Below are 24,424 nucleotides of genomic sequence, written 5' to 3' on the forward strand. Positions count from 1 at the left end.
AAATGCTAGAACTCAATGTGATATTGATATTAATAGCAATAAGTCATATTCATACACATACTTTAAATTAAGAAGGGAAAAACATAAGTCATATACATATGCATAATTGTATTCTTGGAGTAGTTTTCTTGGTTTGACCACTATTTGGTCTTATATGATCAATTAAAGATAAGGAAATATGCCTTTCATAAATAACCAAATGTTCATTGGAGGAAAGTTGAAACTATTCTAGAGTTTTTGATATTTCTACAAGTTTCATCTTCCCAAACACCTTTGCTCAACCCTCGAAAGACTCATTAATTCAGCTCTTGTATTTTCCAGCTCAACCTTCCATGACCAATGTGCTTAAGGTCGTGAAAATTTGTGTTTCATGCATGTGTGAAGGATTTACCATGTTCGGTCAATTTTCATCTATTTCATAGTCAACAATCAATGTGTTACTTACAATATGCCTCACTTCGTTCTTGATCTCATAAATGCTTGCATGATGATGTTACACGACATTATGCCTATGACCTTTAATTGTATCCTTTAATGTTTTATTTTAATCGTTATTCTAATATTTTGCATTGTAATATCTGTTCAAAACTCAAAAAATCAAGTTGTGCAAATAAATCTATGCATAAATAACATGGGTGAACAGCTACGACTGGCACATTTGGACAATGGGGACATATATGTTTATTTTTTATGCATACTTATAACTACTTTTTCATCTACTAAACATTTACATCGATAGAGTTTTGTGGGAAACAACCCATGTAAGCTTGATGTTTCATATTTCCTTGTCGTGTTCACTAGCAACAACTTTTGCAAGCAATGTGAAGCACATAAAGTGTTAAGGGTAGGAGGAGGATAAGAGCAACTTAACCCCTAGTTTGAAGTTTTAAAATCCCCATTTTTTTACCCAGTTTCAGGATAAGGCCAACTTAACTTCAATATTCTCATGGATGATTGGGATACTTATTGGTACATTAATGGTTCTTGTAGTGAGTAGTTTTTCCTAAGTGGCTGCAACCTCACCACTTGTGATCACACTTCATTGTTATCTTGGCTCACCAATATCCTAGGGTAGGAGAATCCTTATCATGATTAACATCCATTGTTACATGGCTCGAACATTAGCTCACCGAACTTTGGGAATGTGTTTATTAATTGCAATCATGGACAAGCTCGTAAATTATCGGTGGCATTCATAGTGGTAATGCCCAACTTAGTAGATTTAGAGGTATTTTTCTAAGGGGCGCTCTTTGAAGCTTTATATGAGCATTCAATATCACATTATTTGTTACGATGGTGGTGTCAGACATTTTAAAGGTTGGCTATTCATGCCTACGAGGTCTATCCCGACGAGTTGAGAGGCTAGGGAGTAAGGGATTGATTTTTATAGAGATCCCATCATAATATATATATTGAATTGCCTGCTTCGTACGGGTAAAGATCCAAAGAACTATTAAAGTGACATTGCACCGGGGAGCCATGCAAGGACGTGACAACTTCAATTTTGAATGATGTGTTTGGTGAGTTGGAGTAGTGGTGTCCAAATAGTGCCTTAAGCAACCAAAACCATTCAAAATACATATGTGTGTTTGTGGGTGTGGGAAAGGAAAACAAAAGATGGGTTGTTGACTAGGGAACTCTTTCAAAGTTTGCTAGAAACAAAGCAAAAGCAAGTGTACAAACCGAGGCACAATGTGTGCATGTGCCTCGTATGTGTGTATATGTTTTGTCACGGTGGGGGAGATACGTTAAAACCACATGATGGCATAGGGGAGGTCACAAAAACCGGGGAGATACATACATACATACACTTAGCAATGCAATTTTATAAACAAGATGAGCAATTCCCGAGCTATCAAGTTGTACGTGGGGGGGGGGTAAAAAAAAAGAGAGTATCTAGTGTTTCTCGTGTGTCGTAATTAAGACAAGTAAATCTAGGAGAGCCATTTCATATTAGATGACGAAATGGGGATCTTGGGTGGGTATGCGTATGTACGTGCATATGTATGAATATAATTTAGTATGTATGTATGTATGTATGTATGTATGTATGTATATGAATGTATGTATGTATGTATATGAATGTATGTATGTATGTATTTTCGATTCGTGTGGAAGAGCCCCATGGTCTCATCGGAAACCGAAACATGTGCTCCACATTTCTTCTTCTTCTTCTTCTTCTTCTTCTTCTTCTTCTTCTTCTTCTTCCTTTATTTGTTTTGATCCTTGGTAAATAAAGTGTTGTCCCTTCCCAATTTACATGATGTACATATATATATATACATACATTTGCATGTTTTACCATTGTCCCCCAAATTCATTCATTAAATTTTGAGTAGCTTCTATCAATCCATGTCAATCGAAAAAACAAAACAATGTAAACCATTTATGCACACAACTTAACTTTTATTCCACCCCCCAATTCAATGAATCGATATTAACATACATATTCTTTCCTTTCCTTTTCATTTCTTTTTCTTTTTCTTTTTTTTTTCCTTTTTTAAGAAAGCCTTCGTTTATTAATGCCTTAGGATAGAGATATAATAGAGAGAGATCAGAGAGAATCGAATCGGGGGTAATCCAAGAGGGCCGCATTATTTTCAATTCAGATCAATTTTACTCGCAGTATTAATGTATCACAATCGCCATTAGAATTAGAATTACCGCTGTAAGATTTAAACTGTTGGTAATTAGTTATCATTACTATTCGATTATAGCAATGCTAGGGTGCATAATCACTTGCTCTAATTCCAAGGGCGCTTCTTCTGCTTCTGCTACTGATGATCATGATCCTGAGCGTTCAATATCTGGCTGTGTGAATCCACCGAAATACGACAACAATTGCAGTAATAATAGCAGTAGAAAATCATGTAATGGCGGCATTAATTCTAGTGCTAGAGACCACCACATTACAACGCGGTCAATTATCTCCAACCAGCTGGTAATTTTTGCATACGGATGTTCTGCCTTCATTAGGACCCTTCATTCCTATGTTAATAATGAATCTCTTCTATCATCATCAGTAGTAAGTACATAATTACGACTAAATTGCCTCACATTTTTTTAGGAATTTCTGTTCTTTGCTATATATACTTCTAAAGTCAATTGGAAATTAATTTTGAAAGCACATTTTGTGAAGGAATTTTCTGTGTGGTGGGGATGCTACTAAATTATTATTATAAATTATAATGATCGGCCATGTATATTTAGCTATAAAAATCAAATAAATGGAAGACAATTCCTTCTGCTGCATTTCTAATTATCTATGATCAACATAAATGCATATAAACAAATTCATGCTCATATTATCACATGAAATTCTAATTAATCTTACCCCCTTTTTTAATTTGTCAGCGTTAATTATATTATAATGTTTCTTGCCTGGTTTTTTCACTTTTCATTTCTCAGATTAAGAAACAGTATATGTTGATAAATAAATAAAAAGATTGGCTGTACATTTGAGTTCAGAAAATTGAATTGAATGAAACTGACATGAATTGAATTGAATTGAATGCAGCTTAAAAAGGGGAGGCTCAACATTAATTTCAAGATACCCTCCTGCATGTCGTCCATTTACATGCCCACCTCCTCCACTCAGAGACTAGCTATGGAGCAACAGCTTCTAATCCATGAAGAAGAGGAGAGGATGAGATTATGCAGTAACAGTTATAATAACACCATGGACGCTTCCTCCTCCTCTGATGATGATGATGATGATGATGATGATGAAGAAGAAGAAGAAGAAGAAGAAGACGGCAATGGCACCAAGATCAACAGGCGTAACACCTCCATTAATGCACCTTCATCTTCTTCTTCTTCTTCTTCGTATTCATCCCATCAGATCGGATCGACTCAGTGGATCCATAATCATAGCAATACGAATAAGAAGAAGAAGAAGAAGACGAAGATTAATGGTAGCAGTAGTAGTAATTACGCTAATCACCGTCGTTACACAGATCATCGCTACGCTAATTGTAAGCAAAGGAATGTGAGTATATTGGATCACTCCTCGACACGCATGCCATTAATTAAATCATCCCCATCCTCATCCTCACATTGCGAGGATATAATGAACAGCAAGATTGATACAGTTAATGGCGGGGCCGCCATAATAAACAACAGTGAGGATCAAGTGGAGGAGGAGGAGGAGAAAGAAGAAGAAGAAGAAGAGAAATCAGTTGAGTGGATTGCTCAAGTTGAGCCAGGGATTCTCATAACATTCCAATCCTTCCGAGACGAAGAATCTGGCGATGGTGGGAACGAGCTCAAGAGGATTAGATTCAGGTGAGCAATTTCTTTAAATTCTTTCTGCTTTTTTCGATCTCCTTTTCTTTTTGTCCATCAATCCATTCCCCTTTTTTTTTCCTTCTAAATTTAGCAAAAAACAGAAATGTGTGAAAAAAAATCATATATATTATGGTTAAGAATAAGACGTTTACCCAAAAAAACACTCTATTAACCAAATTTAACTAGATAATACAAAATGGTGTACAATAGTTAGTGATAAACAATGCAATTGACCAGAATTGGCTAAGATGGTGTAAAGAATAATGACAAAATGCAATGACCATATGTGTGTGTGTGTGTGTTGTAAATAATTGTTTTGTTGGCTTGTGTAGTGTCCAATATCGTTTGTGACTAGTGTGTGTCCGTAGGTTAGTCAATTGATCGATCGATCGATCTCCCCCACTTGCATTTTGTCTTGCCTAACTAAGCGTATAAAAGAGTGGCCCCATCTATGATCTTCATAGTGGCCAAGACTTCCTAGTTGTGCTTAGCAACTAAAGAATAGGACGGGAAAAGAACATAAAAAGGAGAAATTCATTTCACCCCCACAGAAAGAACTTCCTAGGTATGTGTTAGCAACTAGTCCATGAAACAAAGACCTATCTCAAGCAGATGTAACATACATATACATGGATGCATTGCATTATGTATACTATATATATCCTTGCCACCTATCATTCTAATTATAAAGCCATAGCGAATGGTGGTGCCATAACTAAGGAATTGGACAATATATAAGGAGTTTTTAAGCCATGCTTGTTGTGCACACACCTAATTGTATGCAATTAATGGCATTGAAACAAGAGAAGGGACAATTAAGTGTATTCATGAAAATGTGCGCAATATAGGGGTTAAAGACCCTACATGCATGTGCATGCTTTCTCCAAAACACACACACACACATGTGCGGGCACGCGCCCACAAATGTGTATAGTTTTTCTTGTATGCGGGGGGGATAGTTTCCATCCAAACTGTTTTTACGAATAGCATTTGATTTGACATGAGCCATTATTTTTTTAACTCTTCTCACATACAGCATGTATATATGCACAAAAGGTAGATGAATGTGATCAAAAGTAAAACCGGGATGTTCAAGGTTTACCGAAATTTTGGATATAGTTCATCTCACAAAAATGCCATTGGCTTTTGCTCAATCTCCCAAAAATAGAGTTGGCTAATCCCTCTATTAATATATTCTAACTTTATTTGGAGTGCTTTTGAGCAATGGAATTTTGTACATTTGGGTTTTTGACCTCAATGTACACTTTTTCCTTAGAAACTTTGAAGTTGGCGTAATTATTTATCAGTTTACGAAACATAGAATATGTATATAGATATAAATTTGCGCAATCCCGTTCAACAATATTTTTTTCAACCACAATAATTCATTCAATCAATAAATATTATTAGCAAAAAGGTTAGAATTCTTGGATTTCGTGAAGTTCATGCCACACAATCTTTAAGAAGCTAGATCAAACCTATTAAACATCAAATGGAGAGTTCAATGGAGTTCATTGTCTACTTGGACACTAAGTTTATTCTTCCATTTCGCAAACTTTGCTCATGAGTCAAAATCATTTAGGATTTCTTTATTTTATGCATATATACAAAGTAATTTAGTGAAATTCCTAAATCTCTCAAGGTCCTCTGCCTCCATGAAGGACCCAAAAAAAAGAAAAGATAGTACAATGTTGATAATTGCATGTACTTTAATGGAGATCTTTGAGTGTCTTGGAAGAAAACTAAACACAGAGATTCAAATACCATCATTATATGATTACTAAAACATCCAAGGAAAATATGATCATCATTGGAAATTGTTTTCTTGGAATAAAACGTAGAACTGCTTCGGCAATGTTCTTATTTTCCTGTAAATGATTCCCTAGGCAATGCAGTGATGAGAAGCCAATGTGTTAATTACGCTAGCTTTAGATTTTCGAAAACTATTAGGTCTTCTTTGCTCGTTGAGTGTACGTTGTGCCATGCCCATGTGAGAAAAGTAAGGTTGTCTTTGACAACTTCCTTGGGGACAGTTTACTTTACTAGATCCATACAATGTATATATGGCTTTACATTACGAGAAAAACTAAAACGCTTTAGTTTGCGTCTACCCAAAAAATAATCATACACGCTTTCGCTTCAAATCACATCATGTGTACCAGTAGCCATGCTTTTGTCCCTTGCTTTCTCGAGTGAAGAGTTTCACTTGCTCACATTACAATTTACAACCACATCTTTTTTGTAATCCTCGATGCATTTCAAATTTATCTATTCCATATAACAAATATACATACACCACAAGAACTAGTCTTCCTTACCTAGGCTCTAACGGAAAAGAGAACATTTTGATATCAACGGATTGCATTCCAAATATTAGGCATTATAACTAATACAATGATTTCATGAGATCAACCCCACTTATGCAATGTGGAATTTGCCTTATAAAGATCTTCACGGTGAACATGATAATAATTGAAATTCCTCCAACGTGGTCTACTCCTAGGAGCACATGATTTACTAGTCTAAAACCCATATCACAATTATAGAGGGCTACATTATTTATTTGACATTATGTGCATGAGTATTCATGTGTTTTGTGTTATCAAGTCAATAGTATACATAGTTATGAGCAACGTATACGATATGTATTTGGTCATTTGTGCATGTACAAACCTACCACAAATCTATTATCTATCCTTGTTTCCGATGATGAATCCATAACACAACCCCATGACCTAAACTTTCAACCATCAAGTACAAAGTTATTCCCCCTATGCCTTAGCTTTATTCATAGGTTTCACATAGGGACCTACACATTGACCCATAAACCCTCCTTACAAATGTGCAATTGTCATGTTATGAATCTAAAGATAATATTCACACACATATATATATATATATATATATATATGCATATAAAACAATATTTAAAAAAATATGTATGCATGCAAACATGTAGGTTAAATGCCCAATTTACTTAATTTGATAGAGTAGAAATTCATTATAATCTACAACTTTGGAAACATGTTTTGAGGGTACAAGTTATATATCTAAATGAGAAAGATGATGATCACATATTATTGTTCTCTAGAGACCCTAACATGACATGGTGGACCAATACTTATAGCAACCTAGCATGATGGCAAAATTCTCATATACTAGATGAAATGAAGGCAAGTATTATTTTCGCCTGAGAAGATGTGGGATGATGAGGGTAGAGAGAGAAATAATGGATTTATAATTGTCTTTAGAGGTCAAAGATATATTGTGGAACCAAAGTAAACATCTTTGCTTAGTGTGCTAGAGTTCATTTGTTAGTCTTGATGTCCAAGACTTTACTAGTGAAACTTGCATGTAAATATAGGTCCAAATTGAAATGTGGAGATCAATGATTGCCCATGTCAATTTGAATGGCATGGGAATGATAATGTGTGGCTTGTTTGCATTATAACATTTCCTTGTAGGTGTCTTAAATGTTTTGTTTATGTGCTTAATCTCTTGCACTTGGAAAAGGTGGTTTTTTGCCGTAGTAAGGTCGTGTTTCCGATTCCTACATACCCCAAAGTTTTTTTGTGTATACCAACATGAGATATCTCCTTCAATGCTGAATTGTTGTTAGAGAGCCTTTGAAGTGTGATGTTTAAAGTATATATATGTGTGGATGAAGTCTCAACTTTGCTCTAATGATCTCATGTGTGCACCAAGGGCATAACTCGAATCCTTAATATGCTTATAATGGATGCAAGGTGTCTTTCCATCAATACATACCCATCATAGTTGCACCCATGAGGGCTTAATTATCATTCAACCAATCTACCTATTGATCTATACCCATCGTAGTTCAACACACAGGTACTCTAAGAGAGACTTGGATCTTCTTATCATCCAAAGTTCAAAGAGAGGGACATGTTGAATTAGTAGAAAAAAATCATGTTTTGTTGAAACACACTTCAAGCATGATACTACAGATGAGGTTATTAACGTTAGACTCTAGACTAGTAAAGAGGCCCATTTCTTTTCAAATGATCTCACAATTATGTTGTTAGGTTACTCTTGGCATATGCTTGAAATCTCTATGTTTTTTTTTATCATTACATTTGCCTTTGCTTTTCTTTTTCTATTTGCGCTAATTCCTAACTTATTTGAGTGTGTTATTCAGTCGTGATATGTTTGATAAATTGGATGCACAACAATGGTGGGCTAATAATTGTGAGAAGATACATGAACTATATAATGTCCGCAAGAGGAACACACAACTCCTTCGATCTCTACCTTTGCCTCAACATCGTGAAGATAAGGTACATCAATATGCATTCCTTTTATTTAAGTTCATTTGTGTAAAGACTTCATAACTTTTACAATTATATTTTGAATCAACCATATACACCTTCAACAAAATTGAACTAACATACATTGATTACTATGTGTGTTGTAGGCAACCTTAGTATTAGTAAGAAACATGCATGTTTTGTCTAATAACCTTGAGTTTGTTTCTTTGTTTGAACACTAAACACAAAAGTTACATGCCCCATTGTTGAACTTGATTTAGAACCCCGAAGATACGTCTTAGAGTCATTAGATGACATGTTTTCTTATTTGTCTTTTGTTAACTTCCCTTTCCTTGGCCAACATAGGCTCTCTCTCTCTTTTTCCAAACAATATATCCTTCCATTAGTTTTAAAAAGCGTATTTGCTACAAAATACAACCAATAGGTCAGTGTTGTTGCTTCCAGCAACACCTTTGTTACAAAAAACTTCAAAAGCTTCCTTTAGAGCCTTGTGAAAAAGGGAATGATGTACAAAGCATTACTCACCTATTGCAGATATTTATTCTACAATTCAAACACATTCCGTACAAATGCTTGGTCTAATCCTGAATGCATGGCATCCAACATAGGCTTTTTTACCTCTACTTAGTCAGATGTCTCAAAAATGAGGCATCTTTGCTCTCATTGAACCAACTCAATTTGTCAATGATTATGTAGTTGTATCTAAGATAAGTCTTCTGGGGTAGTGACAAGAGTATTATTATCAAGAAGCAAATGAGAGATTGGAATTCTCAAATAAGATAGTTCTATAATGCCATATGTGTTTTATACTTTACCTATTGAAGTTTTTATTCTAGATACAATTGATGCCATAAATTCTCCTTCTTTCATCATACATTTGACTTTATACATTTGCCTAATTGCACCATGAATAAGAAAACCACCAATGATCACTTTAAAGGTTGAGTTCAACATACTACAACCAATAGTTAAAATGTTTCTTTATTCTCAATCAAAAGGAATGATTGTTTTGGAGAGTATAATGCATGTATTTGCTCATATGTATACTTGATCACTACTACGTATGCATGTATATACCTCATTTCTTTACATTTTCATTAATAGGTTTTTGTTTATGTAGGATTATATCAAACCAAACACCAATATAAAGCCTCAACATCAACAAATAAGTGGAAGTCATGACAATATTGATGATATTAATGAGACAATGTTTCGTGCATTACCTAGTCATGATCATACGGGAACTCAAAAAAATTCTTTAGTAGGTTCCCCTACAAAGCATGATATTGCACATATGGGCCGTTCAAATCGCTATCACATTGACCAACAAGATGTACAACCATTAGAAATTGGTCGATGTCACTTTACTACTCCTAGTGACAATGTGTACGAGGATGAGCTTGGAGTCTACATCACCACCACATTATCTCCTCAAGGGTTAAGAGAACTGAAGCGCATAAGATTTAGGTAACCTCCATTGCTTCTTGCCAACTATTGAATAATTTTGATAATTTTTCCAAGTACATATATAAAGAAATATATCTTGCACAACATAGGATTAACAATAATTGATTTCTAAATCATCCAAATTCAAATTCCGTTATTGTTATCCTATGTTATTGCAATTTCAACAAATAACTTACCCCTTGAATGGATGAACATAAAATGAATCTAAAAGAATTGCCATTCATCCAAATTTGATGTCTTGCTTTTGTTAAATGCAGCCAAGGTTGCTAAGTTTGACTCATTATATACTTTTTTTATAACTAGAAACGTTTGAAATTATCATTTTATTTTGTTTATACATTAAAAAATATTCTACCTAGGAACTTGCAAAGAATTATGATGCAACTCCATCTAGACACTTGATAGATTATCTACATCTTGCAATAAAATGACATCAAATTTAATACACATTTTTGTGCTTTCCAACAAAATTCAATTGTTTTTTTGCAGCCGAGAAATGTTTAATGAAAAGCAAGCACGGGTGTGGTGGGAGCAAAATCGTGTGAGAATTTACCAGCAATATTTATAAGATATACTTTAAATGTTTATATTGAGAGTTTTATCCAAGTTTAATCAAAAGGCTAATGTAGAAATGTCTTGTTTAGTGTTCATATTTTTCCAATCTAATGCAAGCAAAAAGGTGTGCAATTGCAAACAACCAAAAGAGTGTGATGTCATCTTTCATTTGGTTTTGTTGTCAATTTAAGTTCGAGTTTCATAGAAGCAAAGACAACTTTGGATAGGAAAAAATGCACAACTCATTGCAATTAGACATAATGGGAAAAATCTATCATTAACGTTGAACATTTCATAAATCAAATCCACGATGTCCTAATTGCATGGGAATAACATGTCTGTTTCATAGTTTACATGCTTGCATGCGTGTTCTTCTTTGAAAAGATGCATGCCAAGATGAGATGTTGCATATCGTAATGCAACTAAGGCTGGGCTCAGCTTATTCCAATCATTCGCCACAATATTTAGGTACAAACATTTACAAACCAACAACTATCATTTTCGAACTTCAGTCTATTGAAACTATGGCAGCATTGCAATTGTTAACATGATACCATCTCTAGAAATTTCTTTTTTTAGATAAAATGTAATCATTTCTATTTTAAGCTATGAACATCAAAAGTCTCTCATAAGATTGTGATATATCAAAGAGAATGGTATATCATATAAAAACAATGGTGCACTTTGAATGATGTAACCGTTATGAACTTTCTTTATAACTAATGAAATGATAATTTGTTTTGAAAATAAAAATAAAAAATTGTGTACTATTGTGGTACAATCATTTTCTAAAGCTTGGATTTTCTTTAGAAACTAATATAAACTTTGGCATCAACTCGCACAACCCTCAAAAATCTAGTGTCACTTTTAACGTGCATGAGTTGACAAACTCAACATTATTCCCTATTTCATAAAAGTTAAAATTGTTATTCTCTATTGCAATTTCAATCACATTAGTTCCATTATATTGTTGGCAAATGAAAATCTAGTTTAAGAGCATGAATGATTATTAAACGTAACAAATATAATCTTCTTATAGAAGAAGTACTCTTGGACTAAATGTAAGCGAGGAGCGTGCACTTTGTGGCAAAGGCTCAAAGCTCTCTACGTAACATCCTTGAAATCTAAGCTAGACTTGACCGTCAAATCTTTAAATCCTATCTATTCAAGTATGACGAGATTGTGATATTCCATCATATGAATGCAATGTGATTGAATGACGAAAATGTGATATTTTCATATTCATACTCTCCTAACCATCCTTGTCACAAAATACAAAACCTTCCTTTCACTACCTTCAAACCAATGTTAGTCACAATAGTATAAAATATGTATCCATATACGTGCACACCTCCTAGGAATGCAATTATACAACTAAATTGCACAATATTTATTCAAGGTGAGGACCAAGCTACATGATTGAATTAAGACTCTTTCAAGTTATTTGAGAGACACCCTAAGGGGACAAGGTTTTAGGAAATCAAGTGTAGCCATATTTCAAGGACACCAAACATCTTATACATATATGCTAAATTAGGACACGATCATTGCAACATGAATAGCCATATTACAAGACCTTTAGTTCTTTAGGCATTTGTTTCATTTATCATATTAATGAGCAGCCGTCCCTAATTGGGTTAAGTGCATTATTTAATATAAGTTCGAATTGTACATTTAGTCTGATATTATTTCCTATTCATTCCTTAAAGTTAGGCTGCTAATCAAATGCTTTATGTAGTCTTTAACTCAAAACACGGTCAACATAGCATCTTCAAAAGTGTTGATTGGAACACAAACATGAGTAAATAGAAAAATTTATGCTGCTAATGAAATACTTTATGTAGTCTTTAACTCAAACATGTTCAACATAGCATCTGTGAGAATGTTGGTTGGAATGCAAACATGAATAAATAGAAAAATAACAGAATACACTTCGTTTCTGTTCTAAATATTTCTATATATACAATAATATGACCTTTAACATAAGTAGAAATCTACACAACTCCTGTAGTCAAGCTTAAGAAAGCTTCTTTGCACAATCTCCAAAGCTGATGTTTTGAGGTCGATCAAGTAGATTAACTCAACTAACTTTCACATTATATTAACATATTTTGTTAATAATAAGCATCAGCCTAAATCATTGGGATTTCAATCCCAATGTATTTCTATTACTTATGCTACACACATTTTTGTCCTGACAAATTTGGATTGTATGCCATCAAAATATGTACGTTTTCTTGAGATATGCCACTGCTTCTTGCTACACAAAAAAACAAAAAGATAAGGCAAAAAAATATTGGCATCGTCAAGATTTAAGAAAACTTTATCTCATACTCGTATATTTTTATCCTAAATAAGCTTCGAACAATTGGAATTCCTCAAACAAATGCAGGCAAAAACTTTTACCTGAGCATTTTGGTAAAACTTGTAAGCATTTTGGTGCTTACTCTTTTCAAACTACATCATAAATGCAAATTAATGGATGGATGGATGGATGTTTAGGAAAGATCAAGTTTTGTTTTGAATGGATTTCTGTACAAGTGGGTGCAGACATGCATGAATGCATGTGTATGCATGCATCTATATATGAATGCATGTATGTACACACAAATGGATGTTTGGAAGAAAAGAAAGCTGGACATTACCAATAAGCAGAGAAGAACACATCCAACTGCACTTGGAAAGATTATGTACCACCATTGTAATTTTTGAAACTTGGGAACATCAATAAAGAGAAGGGGAAGTCCAGCAGCTGGCAATACACCAAGGTTTTGCAAATTTAAGCTTAAAAAAATATGAACACATAAAAATGTATCAAGCCTGAACACGTGGCTGGATATGTGATTAAGTTTAATCCTGCACTTCAACGTGACATGCCTCATGATTAAAGAGGTCTATATAGGATATGGCAAAACCCTTTACATTGACTTTATGGAATTGTAATAAAAAGTTCTGCAGACATGTGACCAAAATATCGATCTCCGAATGGATGTAAGTCACGAATAAGTGGTTTGGAATTTGGAACATGAGATAGCTGTACATTTTTTTCATGATGCTTCATATACTCTACAGTGAATAAGCATGTCAATATATTTCATATTTGGAAAAACGCAGAAAACACTCATGCTTCATTCATAACTTAAAAAATATCTTCCCTGAATGTAAAAAAATCACTCCCATGCTATGGTTGGCAATTCGCACTGTCGTTTCCGTTCATCTTAGCCCTCATTATATTGAGAAATGTTATACCCTGAGACAAAACTGGCCTTCCTTTCCTTGAATTTTTTGCCATGATCTATCATGAAGACTATACATGCTAGACAGTGCATTGGGAAACAGTGCGGACTCATCGACTGTGCACCTTATGCCCCGAGTAAATGCAAATGTCTGAGTGCCACACTCTAATTGAAGGCTCATCCTCCGATCATTTCACATCTTGCTTTCCCAACATTTTCAGCCATGATATATCCTTAGGGCTTATATACCTTCCTGTCAGTTACAATGGAACTCTAAACTTCCATTTGAGAATCAAGGACCCAATTTCGCCACCATACCTCTACATATCTATATTTCTCTCTAAATATATAGATCACCTTCAGATAAGTGGTAATCTATGGCTAATCATCTATACTGGGTACACTGAACCCAATGTACAAGACTGCAACTGAGATGTTAATCATCTATACTGGGTACCTCTACATATCTATATTTCTCTCTAAGTATATAGATCATCCTTCTCTCCAATCAATCAATGGTTGTATCAACTGAGAGGAAATATTATATATGGATGTGTGGAGAGTAAGACCCTAGCATCTGTTCAATATGCATACAATCAATCGCTTGTGTTTATAAGGCGAGAGTCAATCCTAAGAGATACATATATCCACGCACATACATTGTGTTTTAACTAGAGCGGATGGTGACTTACCTGGAGGATGTAAAGAGCCAGTGAGACGCATGAAGGCAAGGGACGCAGACAAGGACGTGGCACGAGCTAGCCAACCTGGCCCAAAGAGCGCAACAGCAGCTACCCCTAATGCTGCACACCCAATATGTGCTACAAACATATTGTATTTCTGCATATATACTTGTCATCATAAAGATATATTCTAGCCTTTTCATTCTTCTTTTTAAGATCCATTTGTGGTTATCACAAGTCAGACAAAAGCGCAATTTCATCTTAAATTAGCGGCATATTACTGGTTCGGGCTTCAAAGTCTTATCTGGCTTTTATACAAGTTTCACATTCAAAATCCAAATTAAAGTTTCATAACCATAAGAATAATAAGTTAAAACTTCAGATTATCTACATAATACAATTTTTAAGATTCGTGTAAGCTAATGATTTGGATGTATTAAGATAAGATACTAAGTTGAAACTTCGGGCTATCTATATTTGCATCATTATGCAACTTTTAATTTTCTTGTAAGCTTCAAACTTTTGTTATTGAAATGTTATGAAAGCACTCCTCTTGATTTTGGACGTTTTATGATATTCAATGGAGAATAGAGAGTAGGGTTCAAAGTTGATATATATTGTTTCATGTCTCTATTCACCAATTGGTTCAATAATATGATCATTAATATTTAGAGTTCCAAGTTAGATTTACGCTGATATTATAAAATAAATATACACATACACATACACATGCACGCACGACATGTCTTAAAAATACAAATTGTTTTGTCTATTTTGTGTTTCACCTTCAATCATTCTAAAACATTTTAAGCTTCGCATACTAAAAGCCAAATTGGGCTCAAAGTTTTCTGTTTTATAATTTTGTCACATCTGATGTGGAAATTTTACCTTGGCAGCTGGAGAGTTGGGGGCAGCAAAGAGGACAACACACACAGCGCCAAATGGTGCAATTGTGAAGGTAAGACCGATGGGCTCTATCAGCTTATCCAAGTAGGACATGGCCGCCATTGCAATGAAAGCCCCTGAATGTTACATCATATGCCATGTCAATAACTCAATATTCCACACTCCTCTCTCTTGATCTCTCTCTGTATACTCTGGTCCCGTAGGTCAAATTTGGCCTCTTTATGGACAATAAAAATTCTAATTCTAATTCTAATTCTAATTCTCTTTTTCGGTATTATGGCTGTATCCGATTGGTCAGACATGTTTTTACTAGCCCATGCACCTGGGGTTCAATCTCACTAATAGTGTGAATTTACGACATGTTCATTACCACTGAAAATTCAGAATGTAGCTGTTACATGTATGCCCCACCGGAATTTGTCATACAGCCTTTTCTAATTGAGCTACTGTATCCGTCTCAACAACCTTGCCTAAAATAGATAATATTGAAGCACATAATCTACCAGACCAAGTTTGGGGTTAAAAATCTTCTCTTCTAGCTGGGCAGGACCCACTAATGAGTAGCATCCATGATGTGCTCACAACAGAATTGAACAATCCCATAGAGATTTTTTTACACTCACAGCAAAGTGGAAACAAGGAGAACAAGAACAGAAAATCCCCAACATATTGGGACACCTAGAAGTTGGGTGTACACAGACACACAACCACACATCTTTTCACCCCTCATGCCATTTAACATGAGAAGAGCAATCTCCCTCATTGCACACTCATAGTCATGATATCGAGATTACGAATGAGAAACATCTCACATCTTCCCTACTTAAGCATAGAACTGATATTTAAAAAACTACATTATACATGTGGCTATGCCCTCTACTTCGGCAGAAGACAATGTCTCATAACGCTCTCTCTGGGTTTCTCTCCTGACTCTTGGCTTGGTGGTTACACCATAGCATCAAATTTTGATCAAATAAATTAGGAGAACTGAGGGCTCGGATCCTCATCATATAGGGTATCCATGGACACTAATATCATATCTATCTAATATCCATCTGTATGTCTGTCTGTCTGTGGATTTCAAATTAAACCTATTTCATTACAGAACACTTTGGAATGTAAGGATTATTGAGACTATATCCTGTTAATACAAAGAGCTTATCTTCTATGCTTCTCTACATCTGATCAACACTAGTTTCTTTTGTGAAATACACTTAACGCACCCACCAGTTTCTTTTTATAGGCCAAAAAAACCCTTGAGCTTGTTTTGGAATGTCCTGAACGAGCAACAATATATCCAATTCATCCCCTTTTTTTATCTCATTCTCGATTGACCATGGATATTATCTTAAGTGTCTCTATCTCGTTTATATTACCTGATGCAGGCCACACAACGTCACTAACAGACGAAGAAGACGAATCTTCCATAGCTGCCGAAGTCGAAGAAGAAGCCAGAACCAAAACTTGATTCTTTCTGCTGAATCTTGTGTTTTTTCCTCTTCTCCTACATAGAAGATGAAGGGAATTCTGCATCGGCACACGTTGATCTCCATTGAAGAATAAAGATTTATGTCTCTGAGTGTGGAGAGCAAGCGGAGGAGGAGAAGAGGTAATGCCATCATGATGCAATGGCCAAGTATTGGAGCTAATCTGATTTGGAAAGAACAAAGAAGAAGAAAGAATCGCCATCTCAGAAAGAAGAAGCAATAGAAGGGGAAGGAGAAGGGAAAAGGAGAAGAAGAAGAAGAAGAAGAAGAAGAATCCATGGTGCCCCTTGGCAACTCTGAGAGTCACACATACAAAAACCTTCATATAAAGTACCACAATTTTACATGCTGCCCTTTTTTTGGCCTCATTGAATTGCTTATTTCCAAATATGACCATGAATTAGTTTAATTGCTGATGTTGGTCTGCATTTCACTTACCAAAAGATTTATGGTTCCGCTTCAGCTCACACATCGTGTGTGTGTGTGTGTGTGTGTGTGTGTGTGTGTGTGTGTGTGTGTGTGTGTCTCTCTCTCTCTCTCTCTACAAGGTCTCTCTCTACAAGGTCTGAGGATAATGATGAGGCTCTAGAGACTGATACCATCTTTGGCTTGAGTCTATTTTCACAATCATATATAGGGTATTGGTGCATGGCCATGGAAATTTGTCCACCATACCCCGCCCAAACAAGCAGAAAAAAACATAACTCACTTGTATCCATGAGTGTATTTATGCTTCCTCTATATGTCATTGTGAGAATTGGACACCTATTATGTTCACTTACATCTTTTGAGTCTCCTTTGGGATACTTCCCCTCTGCATCAACACATTCCTTCCTAGGTTCGCTGGCATATGTCATCATACACCACTAGTTGGGGGACATTTTTCTGTCATATAGATCCATGGTTCAAGCCCCACTACATAATTCATAATGGATATGGGCATCTTTGATTCTTTGCCATAACCAAAGAGAGCACGGGTTTCAGGGGGTTACAGCATTCTTTAGTTGTAAATACCCATTAGCCTTAGTAAGCCAATATATTAAAGGGAAAACTACCAGGATACCCTTGGAAGTTCGTCTATTTACCTAAATGCCCCTGGAAGTTCCAAATTTACCAATCTACCCCTATGTCCAAAAAATTACATTTTATAAAGTAATTATACACTCAAATCTTTGGTAAATAGGGCTACTCCGGGTCCATTTCTTCCATCTTTAGTAAATAGGGCTTGTAAATTTGAGTGTATAATTACTTTATAAAGTGTAATTTTTTGGACATAGGGGTAGTTTGGTAAATTTAGAACTTCCAGGGGCATTCATGTAAATAGACAAACTTCCAGGGGTGTCCTGGTACTTTTCCCTATATTAAAAGCAACTTTGGTTTAGAACACAAAGATCTTCAGGGCACTTCGAGCCATTGTTCTATAGAAGCAAGCAGAGAATGCTAAATGACTACCAGCATCTATGTCATAACCAAAACAGCAGGGGTTTCAGGGCTCAATGCATTCTTTAGTTGTAACATACCAATTAGACTTAGTAAGCCAATGTATTAAAAGCAACCTTGACTTAGAAGACAAAGATTGTCAGGACACTTCACTTCAAGTTGACTTTTATTTGAGTAAACATTTTATACAAAACTTGCCCAAGTTACAGAGCAACCAATAGGAGAGTATGAAAACCAGGTCCCACCACTACAATAGTATTTTTCATGCACATTACAGAAACATGAACACGTGATATATGATGAAAAGCAGAACCTAATAAATTCTTGTGTTACACGCTCTCTTTATCATCCATTATAGATAATTGATTTAAATAGTTATATCAAATTGGTAGGCAGGGCTTCAAAAACATTTACTGAGATTGCAGAAGAATTGAGGCTTTAGATTCAGAAAAAGAAGATTTGAACCACCAATGTTTTGAAATTACATTAATAAACATTTTACATTTGTTTCATTTGGGAGCAGCAAAAGATGAAATGATCATCATCTTTCCCAAAGAGATAACCATTCATTCACCAACAAATATTGTTCCTCAGCGGTCTGCTACATGCCGAGAGCACATTCAACACAAGTTCACACAATTCTGAACTTCACTTTTCTAAATCCGGCCATTCGTCTCCAGCTATTATAAGACCTTGATTTCTATGGCTCTTAATAACAAGAGGTTACCAATTCTCTTCACCCAAGTGCATGTGTTATATAGAATTATAATCTTTTCACCCAAGCCACGGGCTTACATGATGAATGAGTAAAAGAGAGCTCCATCCAGAGATTATAATACTGAAGCAAATAGAGATCTCAATCAAGGGATATTAATATTGAACCAAATAGCAGAGATCCTCTGCCAAATCACTACATTTGATGCATGTTGACCTCTTTCTCTCAATTGGACCAAACATGAACCTTCCCATGACGATTCCCAGTGTAGATCTCATTCTTTTCTTCATCATAGAAGAGGGCAGTTATATCCTCCAATGCTTCTCGGACGGTGCTCCTAACATTAGATGAGTTCTCTCTTTCTCTCGAGCTAACCTTCACATTCGAGTCATTCGCACATATCTTTGCTAAACATTTGCCAGTTAGAATGTTACTGATGTTTATAGATCCCACTACAAAAGAGACATAAGATCAATTTTGTTATTCTCAGGCTTTCACATCGTTTATGACAACATTATCATTTGATGCTTTATCTTCCAATCTACAAAATGTTTTCACCAAAATACTACCACCCATTCAACATTTTCAAAGCCATCAAAAGAAGAACGTTAAAAGACATTTCTTTACTATACCTCTTTCTTCCTCGGCACATTCATGTGGATGTGACTTGCAATATGATATGATCAAATCCTGATCACTCGTGATATAGATATTATTTGTATTACAATCAGGATGCCACAGAAGATGATCCTCAAAGGAAGTAACCAGCTCCCCTCGGAAATTCCACACCACAACTGTCCTGTTGCGGAAAGTAAGGAACAACTGATTCTCATACAAAAAGATGAACGCCGAAGGGGTCATAAACTCCGTTCGACTAACATCGGTTAATTGAGAGTTTCTTACCTATATGAAAAATCAACCAAACATATAATAAGAGATTATGTGATACTATCATGTAGAAACTTAGGAATGATCCATGCTTTTATATTAGAATAACATCAACTCACATCAAGGATTTGTAGGTTCTCATTTTCTTGTTTCACAAGTAGCTTCTCATTGAATTGCTCAATAAAGTCAACTTTCTTGTTCCTATGTAATAAATGCCTGAAATCTTTGAGCACAGTTCCATCCTCAATTGACAGTATCTTCAGAGGAACGTGGCTGGCAGCTCTTTCATAAATGAGGAGCATTATCCCAGGACTGAACATTGAAAATAAATCTGTAAATGGTAATGAACCAGAATGACAGCACATAAAACTTCCAGCAAGTTTTCTAGCTAACCTTATTTTAATTTCTGATACGTGCTCATCTGGTATCGAATATAATAGCGTGTAATTCTTTAAATCAAAGACCTTGTAGATCCTGACAAAGATAACATGAATAATAAAAACTACAGCTTTAGACAATCAAGAACACATTCAATTTCAGTTATAACCAAAAAAAAATATTAACATGTGGATCCATACCCATCCTGAGCAGAGTAAGTCAAAACTTTTCCGTTCACATCATCAAACTCAACAAAACCAGGCCATTTGAGTGACTCAGATTCAAATAGAGCAAACCCAGCATCAGGTTGTCCCCGTGCAATATACCTACACCATGACAAGGAATCGTTTGGTTTAACACTAAAACGAAACCAAGAAAGCAAATCGATCATTCTTCCATATGATGTACATACTGGATGGGCGTTGTTCTACACTTCAATGTGCTGAAATTATCAGATGCATAGACCGATACTGTTATAAGTGATTCATTGTTCTTATTGTAGAAAAGGCTTCTTATAACTTCATCAGGGCTGACATTGAGGTAGCAAATCTTCTTATTTGACTCTATTTGCAAGAGAAAAATAAGAAAAATATAGTGATAAATATATGTGAAATGAAATTACAATAGTCGTTAATTCATCAGGTGGGTGGATTCATTACAATAGTCGTTACTTCACTTACCCCTGCTGAATGCAGCACACACTCCGGATTGTGCGAGTGCAAAGACAATATCTTTAGCTGCTACTATTTCCACAATCTTTGATCTCCTCTTTAGGAAGTTGAGCTGAAGAAACCAATTTCCTTTGGGATCATACGTGTCGAACTCTTCCTGAAAATGATCAAAAACATATATTTGTTTGACAAATGATGGAGTGAAGAAATTCACAAAATAAGCATAATCCCATGGAAAATACTTTGATATAAAGTACATAAACATCAGGAAATGGAGTATTTCTTTCAAACTTTGCTAGATTCAAACAAATACTAGCTTTCCGTTTATACAGCCTTCACATGATTCAAAAATGACACTATTTATTACCTGTTACATTCAAAGGCATGATATTTCTCACATACTAAAGACGGTTTAGACGAGGACTATATTGCCCACACACAGCACAAGTCTCAATAATAAATATATATAATCTTCACATACTAATATAAGCATTAAACAAAAGGATTCAAAAATGACACTATTTATTACCTGTTACATTCAAAGGCATGATATTTCTCACATACTAAAGACGGTTTAGACGAGGACTATATTGCCCACACACAGCACAAGTCTCAATAATAAATATATATAATCTTCACATACTAATATAAGCATTAAACAAAAGGCTTTAAATAGCCCACATAAACACTGACAATGTTGCCCACATGCTACAAAATATGGGAATGAAGAATATGTATTGCCCACATGCTACAAAATGCAGGAATGAAGAATATGTATAGCCAACATACAATTTTGCATAACAACCATCAAAAGAGAAACCAAATATGGAGATGAATTGGATTTACACATTTTTATATTTCTTTCATTGAATCACTAATCTTTACATATAGTACGCGATCAATAGTAGTGATAAAAGAAAAAACCGTGTGCCCATACAACATTGCCTTGATTATTTCTTCCACTACAAAATAAACTTAAATACAATACAACTTAAAAGAAATATAAAAAGCAAACAAATGCTCAAATATCCTATATTCATTAAACTTACTTACAAAAAGAAAATTACATAATGTGCAAGTAGAGAAAATAAAAACAAACCTGAAGCATAAAGTTCCGAAATTTCTCTTGAGCATTAGAGCAATTAAAAGATCGATTTCCACATGCACTAATCTCACGTTTGAGAAGCTTCTTGACACAACTAGAAGAAGAATCGAATGGACAAGATCGCTTCCCTGCGATGATCCGACGGCTACAAGATGGCCTAGGGCTGCTCGGTATTTTCTTTTTCGTCTCCATATCAAAAGGAAAAGAAACAAGAAAAACTGGGGTTTCCTGGTCGAGCAGGAAATGCTCTGGGTAATTAAATGAAAAAGTGGGAAGATGAAAATGAAAGAAGGATTAACGATAGGAATGAAGAAACGGAAAGATCAAGTGAAGAAGAAGAAGAAGAAGAAGAAGAAGAAGAAGAGCCGAATCGTTTCAGTGAGGAAGAAGGATCGAGCGATTAGACATGCCGTGTAAGAGATATTAGGGATTTCTGTCTGTATTACTGCATTCTCTAGGGTAGGGTTTCAGTTCTTGTCAGTGACGCCGTACACCAAGTATTTACACTGTATCAGTGTTACAGTGGTAAGATTAGGGTTTCTCTGAGAGAGAGGGAGAAAGAGAGAAATAGAAGTGAACTGAACTGAGTCAGTCGGAGGAGGAGGAGAAAACAAATAGGTTTTCTCTGTCGCGGATCTGAAATCCTCCCCTTAATCCAATTACATGTGGGAGGGAGGGGGTAACGTCCACCGTTAAGTCCCCCATCGCATCGCCGTCAGTCTGTTTTTGCAGCCGTTGGACCGGAATTTTTAAATTTTGTATTTCGTATATAGTTTTTCGTTTTTTAGTTATTTGTTTTACACACGCACTTAAGAATTTGTAGACCTCCTTCCTTCTTCCCTTTGAATCATGTATGTATGTATGTATGTATGTATGTATGTATGTATGTATGTATGTATGTATGTGTGTGTGTATGTGTGTATGTATGTATCTATGTATCTATGTATCTATGTATCTATGTATGTATTTATGTATCTATGTATGTAGTGTGTGTCATGAAGAAATTCTAGCTTTTGCATTCCGATGTTGTTTTCTGAATTGGAATTCTTCCTTATTGAGCACGTAATGGTGGTTTGCTATTGTTTCACACGTACCAGTATGTAGTAAAACATTATTACCTTATTACGTGGGTGAGGCTGAAGGTCTAGTAACTCCTCGACCAAAAGACAAGCAAGGGTTTCCCAATCGATGATGCCCAAACTTCACACCCCTCTGTCTACCAAATAAAGACCTCCACTCGATGGGAGACGATCATTGTCATCGATGTGATTGCCATCATATATCCAAAACTCGACACCATGTAGACGCGTGGCAGAATTTATGGTTAACAATGGAGAAAGAAAGAAAGATATATTAACGTCTTCTAAGGCCAAATTTGGCCCATGAGAGCTAGATGTTGATGAGACAAAATATCTCTTCCTACATATGGGGGTCAAGGTTCACACCATATAAACCCAAAAGCAAACAAGAATATGGAATGTGGTCACAACTCTATCATGAAAGCACGAATGACAATATGAACAAGTGGTCACAACTAATTACAAATAGGACCACACATATCATAATTACAAATATTCACGACTACTAAACTCATTAATGACAAAAAAAACAATCATTGCCATGGAATGGTTCATTAACTCATGGGACACTATCATGCCAGACATGCTTCCAGAATACCTCTTAGCAATCAAGACCCAACAACTTTAAAGGAGGTTGAAAGTTATTGTGTCGACCATTCAACATTTGAAAGTTTCGTGTCCAAAACATAATGAGTGCTTTCGGAAAATATATTGGCATTGTCTTAACAAGGTAGAAGATGGTTATTAGGTTTTGGTTTAAGGCGATAACATTGACAACCAACATAACACAATACAGAAATGATTCAAAGCGTTGGGTTTGACCTTAGCTTTTGTAGAGGGCAAGTGATTGTGTCATCTATCACTTAGTCGAGTTAGATGGGACCCTCTTTCATGTACCTGGTGCGAAGAAGAGGAGTTGAGGTCTTAAAGAAGTGGCACCAATAATGCTCATGATAGATGGAGTAGAATAACAAGAAAAAATTCAAGAGGATGAACATTTTAAAGTCGACGAAGAAGTGTATAGCAAAGTGTTGGGGGGGGGGGGGGTGACAAATTGTTCTTTTCCTAGTTTCTTATGGACAAAGTGAATTCGTATAGGGTTTGTTTTCTCTATATCCCTCTTAGGGACTAGGATATCTTAACTACTAAGAGTCTACATCTTGCTTGCTTATTACTTATTGTTTAAGGAATGTTAGCATGAAAGGCCGACTCCACCCAATTTGTATCTCTAGTGTGAA

The 24,424-nt window shown here is 35.4% G+C and overlaps 3 protein-coding genes across 4 annotated transcripts; 1 reads left to right on the forward strand and 2 right to left on the reverse strand.

Annotated features, from left to right (window-relative positions):
- The first annotated feature begins 2,614 nt into the window (after nucleotides 1-2,614).
- On the forward strand, nucleotides 2,615-10,746 carry LOC147868843 (uncharacterized). Its single transcript, XM_087323975.1, has 5 exons — nucleotides 2,615-2,941; nucleotides 3,518-4,284; nucleotides 8,447-8,585; nucleotides 9,697-10,043; nucleotides 10,533-10,746. Exons 1-5 carry the CDS (start codon nucleotides 2,720-2,722, stop codon nucleotides 10,609-10,611), a joined length of 1,554 nt encoding a protein of 517 aa, XP_087180101.1. The 5' UTR covers nucleotides 2,615-2,719; the 3' UTR covers nucleotides 10,612-10,746.
- A 1,741-nt stretch (nucleotides 10,747-12,487) lies between these two features.
- LOC147868844 (uncharacterized) lies at nucleotides 12,488-17,169 on the reverse strand. 2 transcript variants are annotated; one of them, XM_087323986.1, is made up of 6 exons: nucleotides 16,800-17,169; nucleotides 15,406-15,539; nucleotides 14,527-14,674; nucleotides 13,244-13,350; nucleotides 13,005-13,055; nucleotides 12,488-12,858 (listed from the first exon to the last, which is right to left on the reverse strand). In XM_087323986.1, exons 1-6 carry the CDS (start codon nucleotides 17,110-17,112, stop codon nucleotides 12,817-12,819), a joined length of 795 nt encoding a protein of 264 aa, XP_087180112.1. In that variant the 5' UTR covers nucleotides 17,113-17,169; the 3' UTR covers nucleotides 12,488-12,816. The 2 variants fall into 2 exon arrangements, with proteins under 2 accessions (XP_087180112.1, XP_087180121.1); XM_087323995.1 differs by lacking the exon at nucleotides 13,005-13,055 and having other exon boundaries at nucleotides 16,800-17,162.
- Nucleotides 17,170-18,793: 1,624 nt separating this feature from the next.
- Nucleotides 18,794-22,684, reverse strand: LOC147868845 (uncharacterized). The gene is made up of 8 exons (XM_087324036.1): nucleotides 22,102-22,684; nucleotides 21,012-21,159; nucleotides 20,744-20,894; nucleotides 20,532-20,657; nucleotides 20,347-20,427; nucleotides 20,073-20,265; nucleotides 19,698-19,968; nucleotides 18,794-19,517 (listed from the first exon to the last, which is right to left on the reverse strand). The coding sequence occupies exons 1-8, from the start codon at nucleotides 22,297-22,299 to the stop codon at nucleotides 19,291-19,293; spliced, it is 1,395 nt and encodes a 464-aa protein (XP_087180162.1). The 5' UTR covers nucleotides 22,300-22,684; the 3' UTR covers nucleotides 18,794-19,290.
- Between the last annotated feature and the right edge of the window lie 1,740 nt (nucleotides 22,685-24,424).

Source organism: Azolla caroliniana, unplaced genomic scaffold, assembly GCF_043228905.1.
Source record: "Azolla caroliniana isolate FFs.n. ecotype wild unplaced genomic scaffold, voAzoCaro1.0.p SCAF_1, whole genome shotgun sequence".
Classification (NCBI taxonomy): domain Eukaryota; kingdom Viridiplantae; phylum Streptophyta; class Polypodiopsida; order Salviniales; family Salviniaceae; genus Azolla; species Azolla caroliniana.

Bases quoted from the DNA above. Each gene is read 5' to 3' on its own strand.
- LOC147868843 (XM_087323975.1), top strand. From the start codon at position 2,720: ATGCTAGGGTGCATAATCACTTGCTCTAATTCCAAGGGCGCTTCTTCT. The intron at 8,586-9,696 runs GTACATCAATAT...TTGTTTATGTAG, and splicing joins CTCAACATCGTGAAGATAAG to GATTATATCAAACCAAACAC. The intron at 10,044-10,532 runs GTAACCTCCATT...GTTTTTTTGCAG, and splicing joins CTGAAGCGCATAAGATTTAG to CCGAGAAATGTTTAATGAAA.
- LOC147868844 (XM_087323986.1), bottom strand. From the start codon at position 17,112: ATGGCGATTCTTTCTTCTTCTTTGTTCTTTCCAAATCAGATTAGCTCC. The intron at 14,675-15,405 runs GTAAAATTTCCA...GTATATATGCAG, and splicing joins CCAACTCTCCAGCTGCCAAG to AAATACAATATGTTTGTAGC. The intron at 13,056-13,243 runs GTAATGTCCAGC...TTTATGATGTAG, and splicing joins GTGTTCTTCTCTGCTTATTG to TTTGAAAAGAGTAAGCACCA.
- LOC147868845 (XM_087324036.1), bottom strand. From the start codon at position 22,299: ATGGAGACGAAAAAGAAAATACCGAGCAGCCCTAGGCCATCTTGTAGC. The intron at 20,895-21,011 runs GTAAGTGAAGTA...TCTTGCAAATAG, and splicing joins GTGTGCTGCATTCAGCAGGG to AGTCAAATAAGAAGATTTGC. The intron at 20,266-20,346 runs GTTAGCTAGAAA...TTCAATGTTCAG, and splicing joins GTATCAGAAATTAAAATAAG to TCCTGGGATAATGCTCCTCA.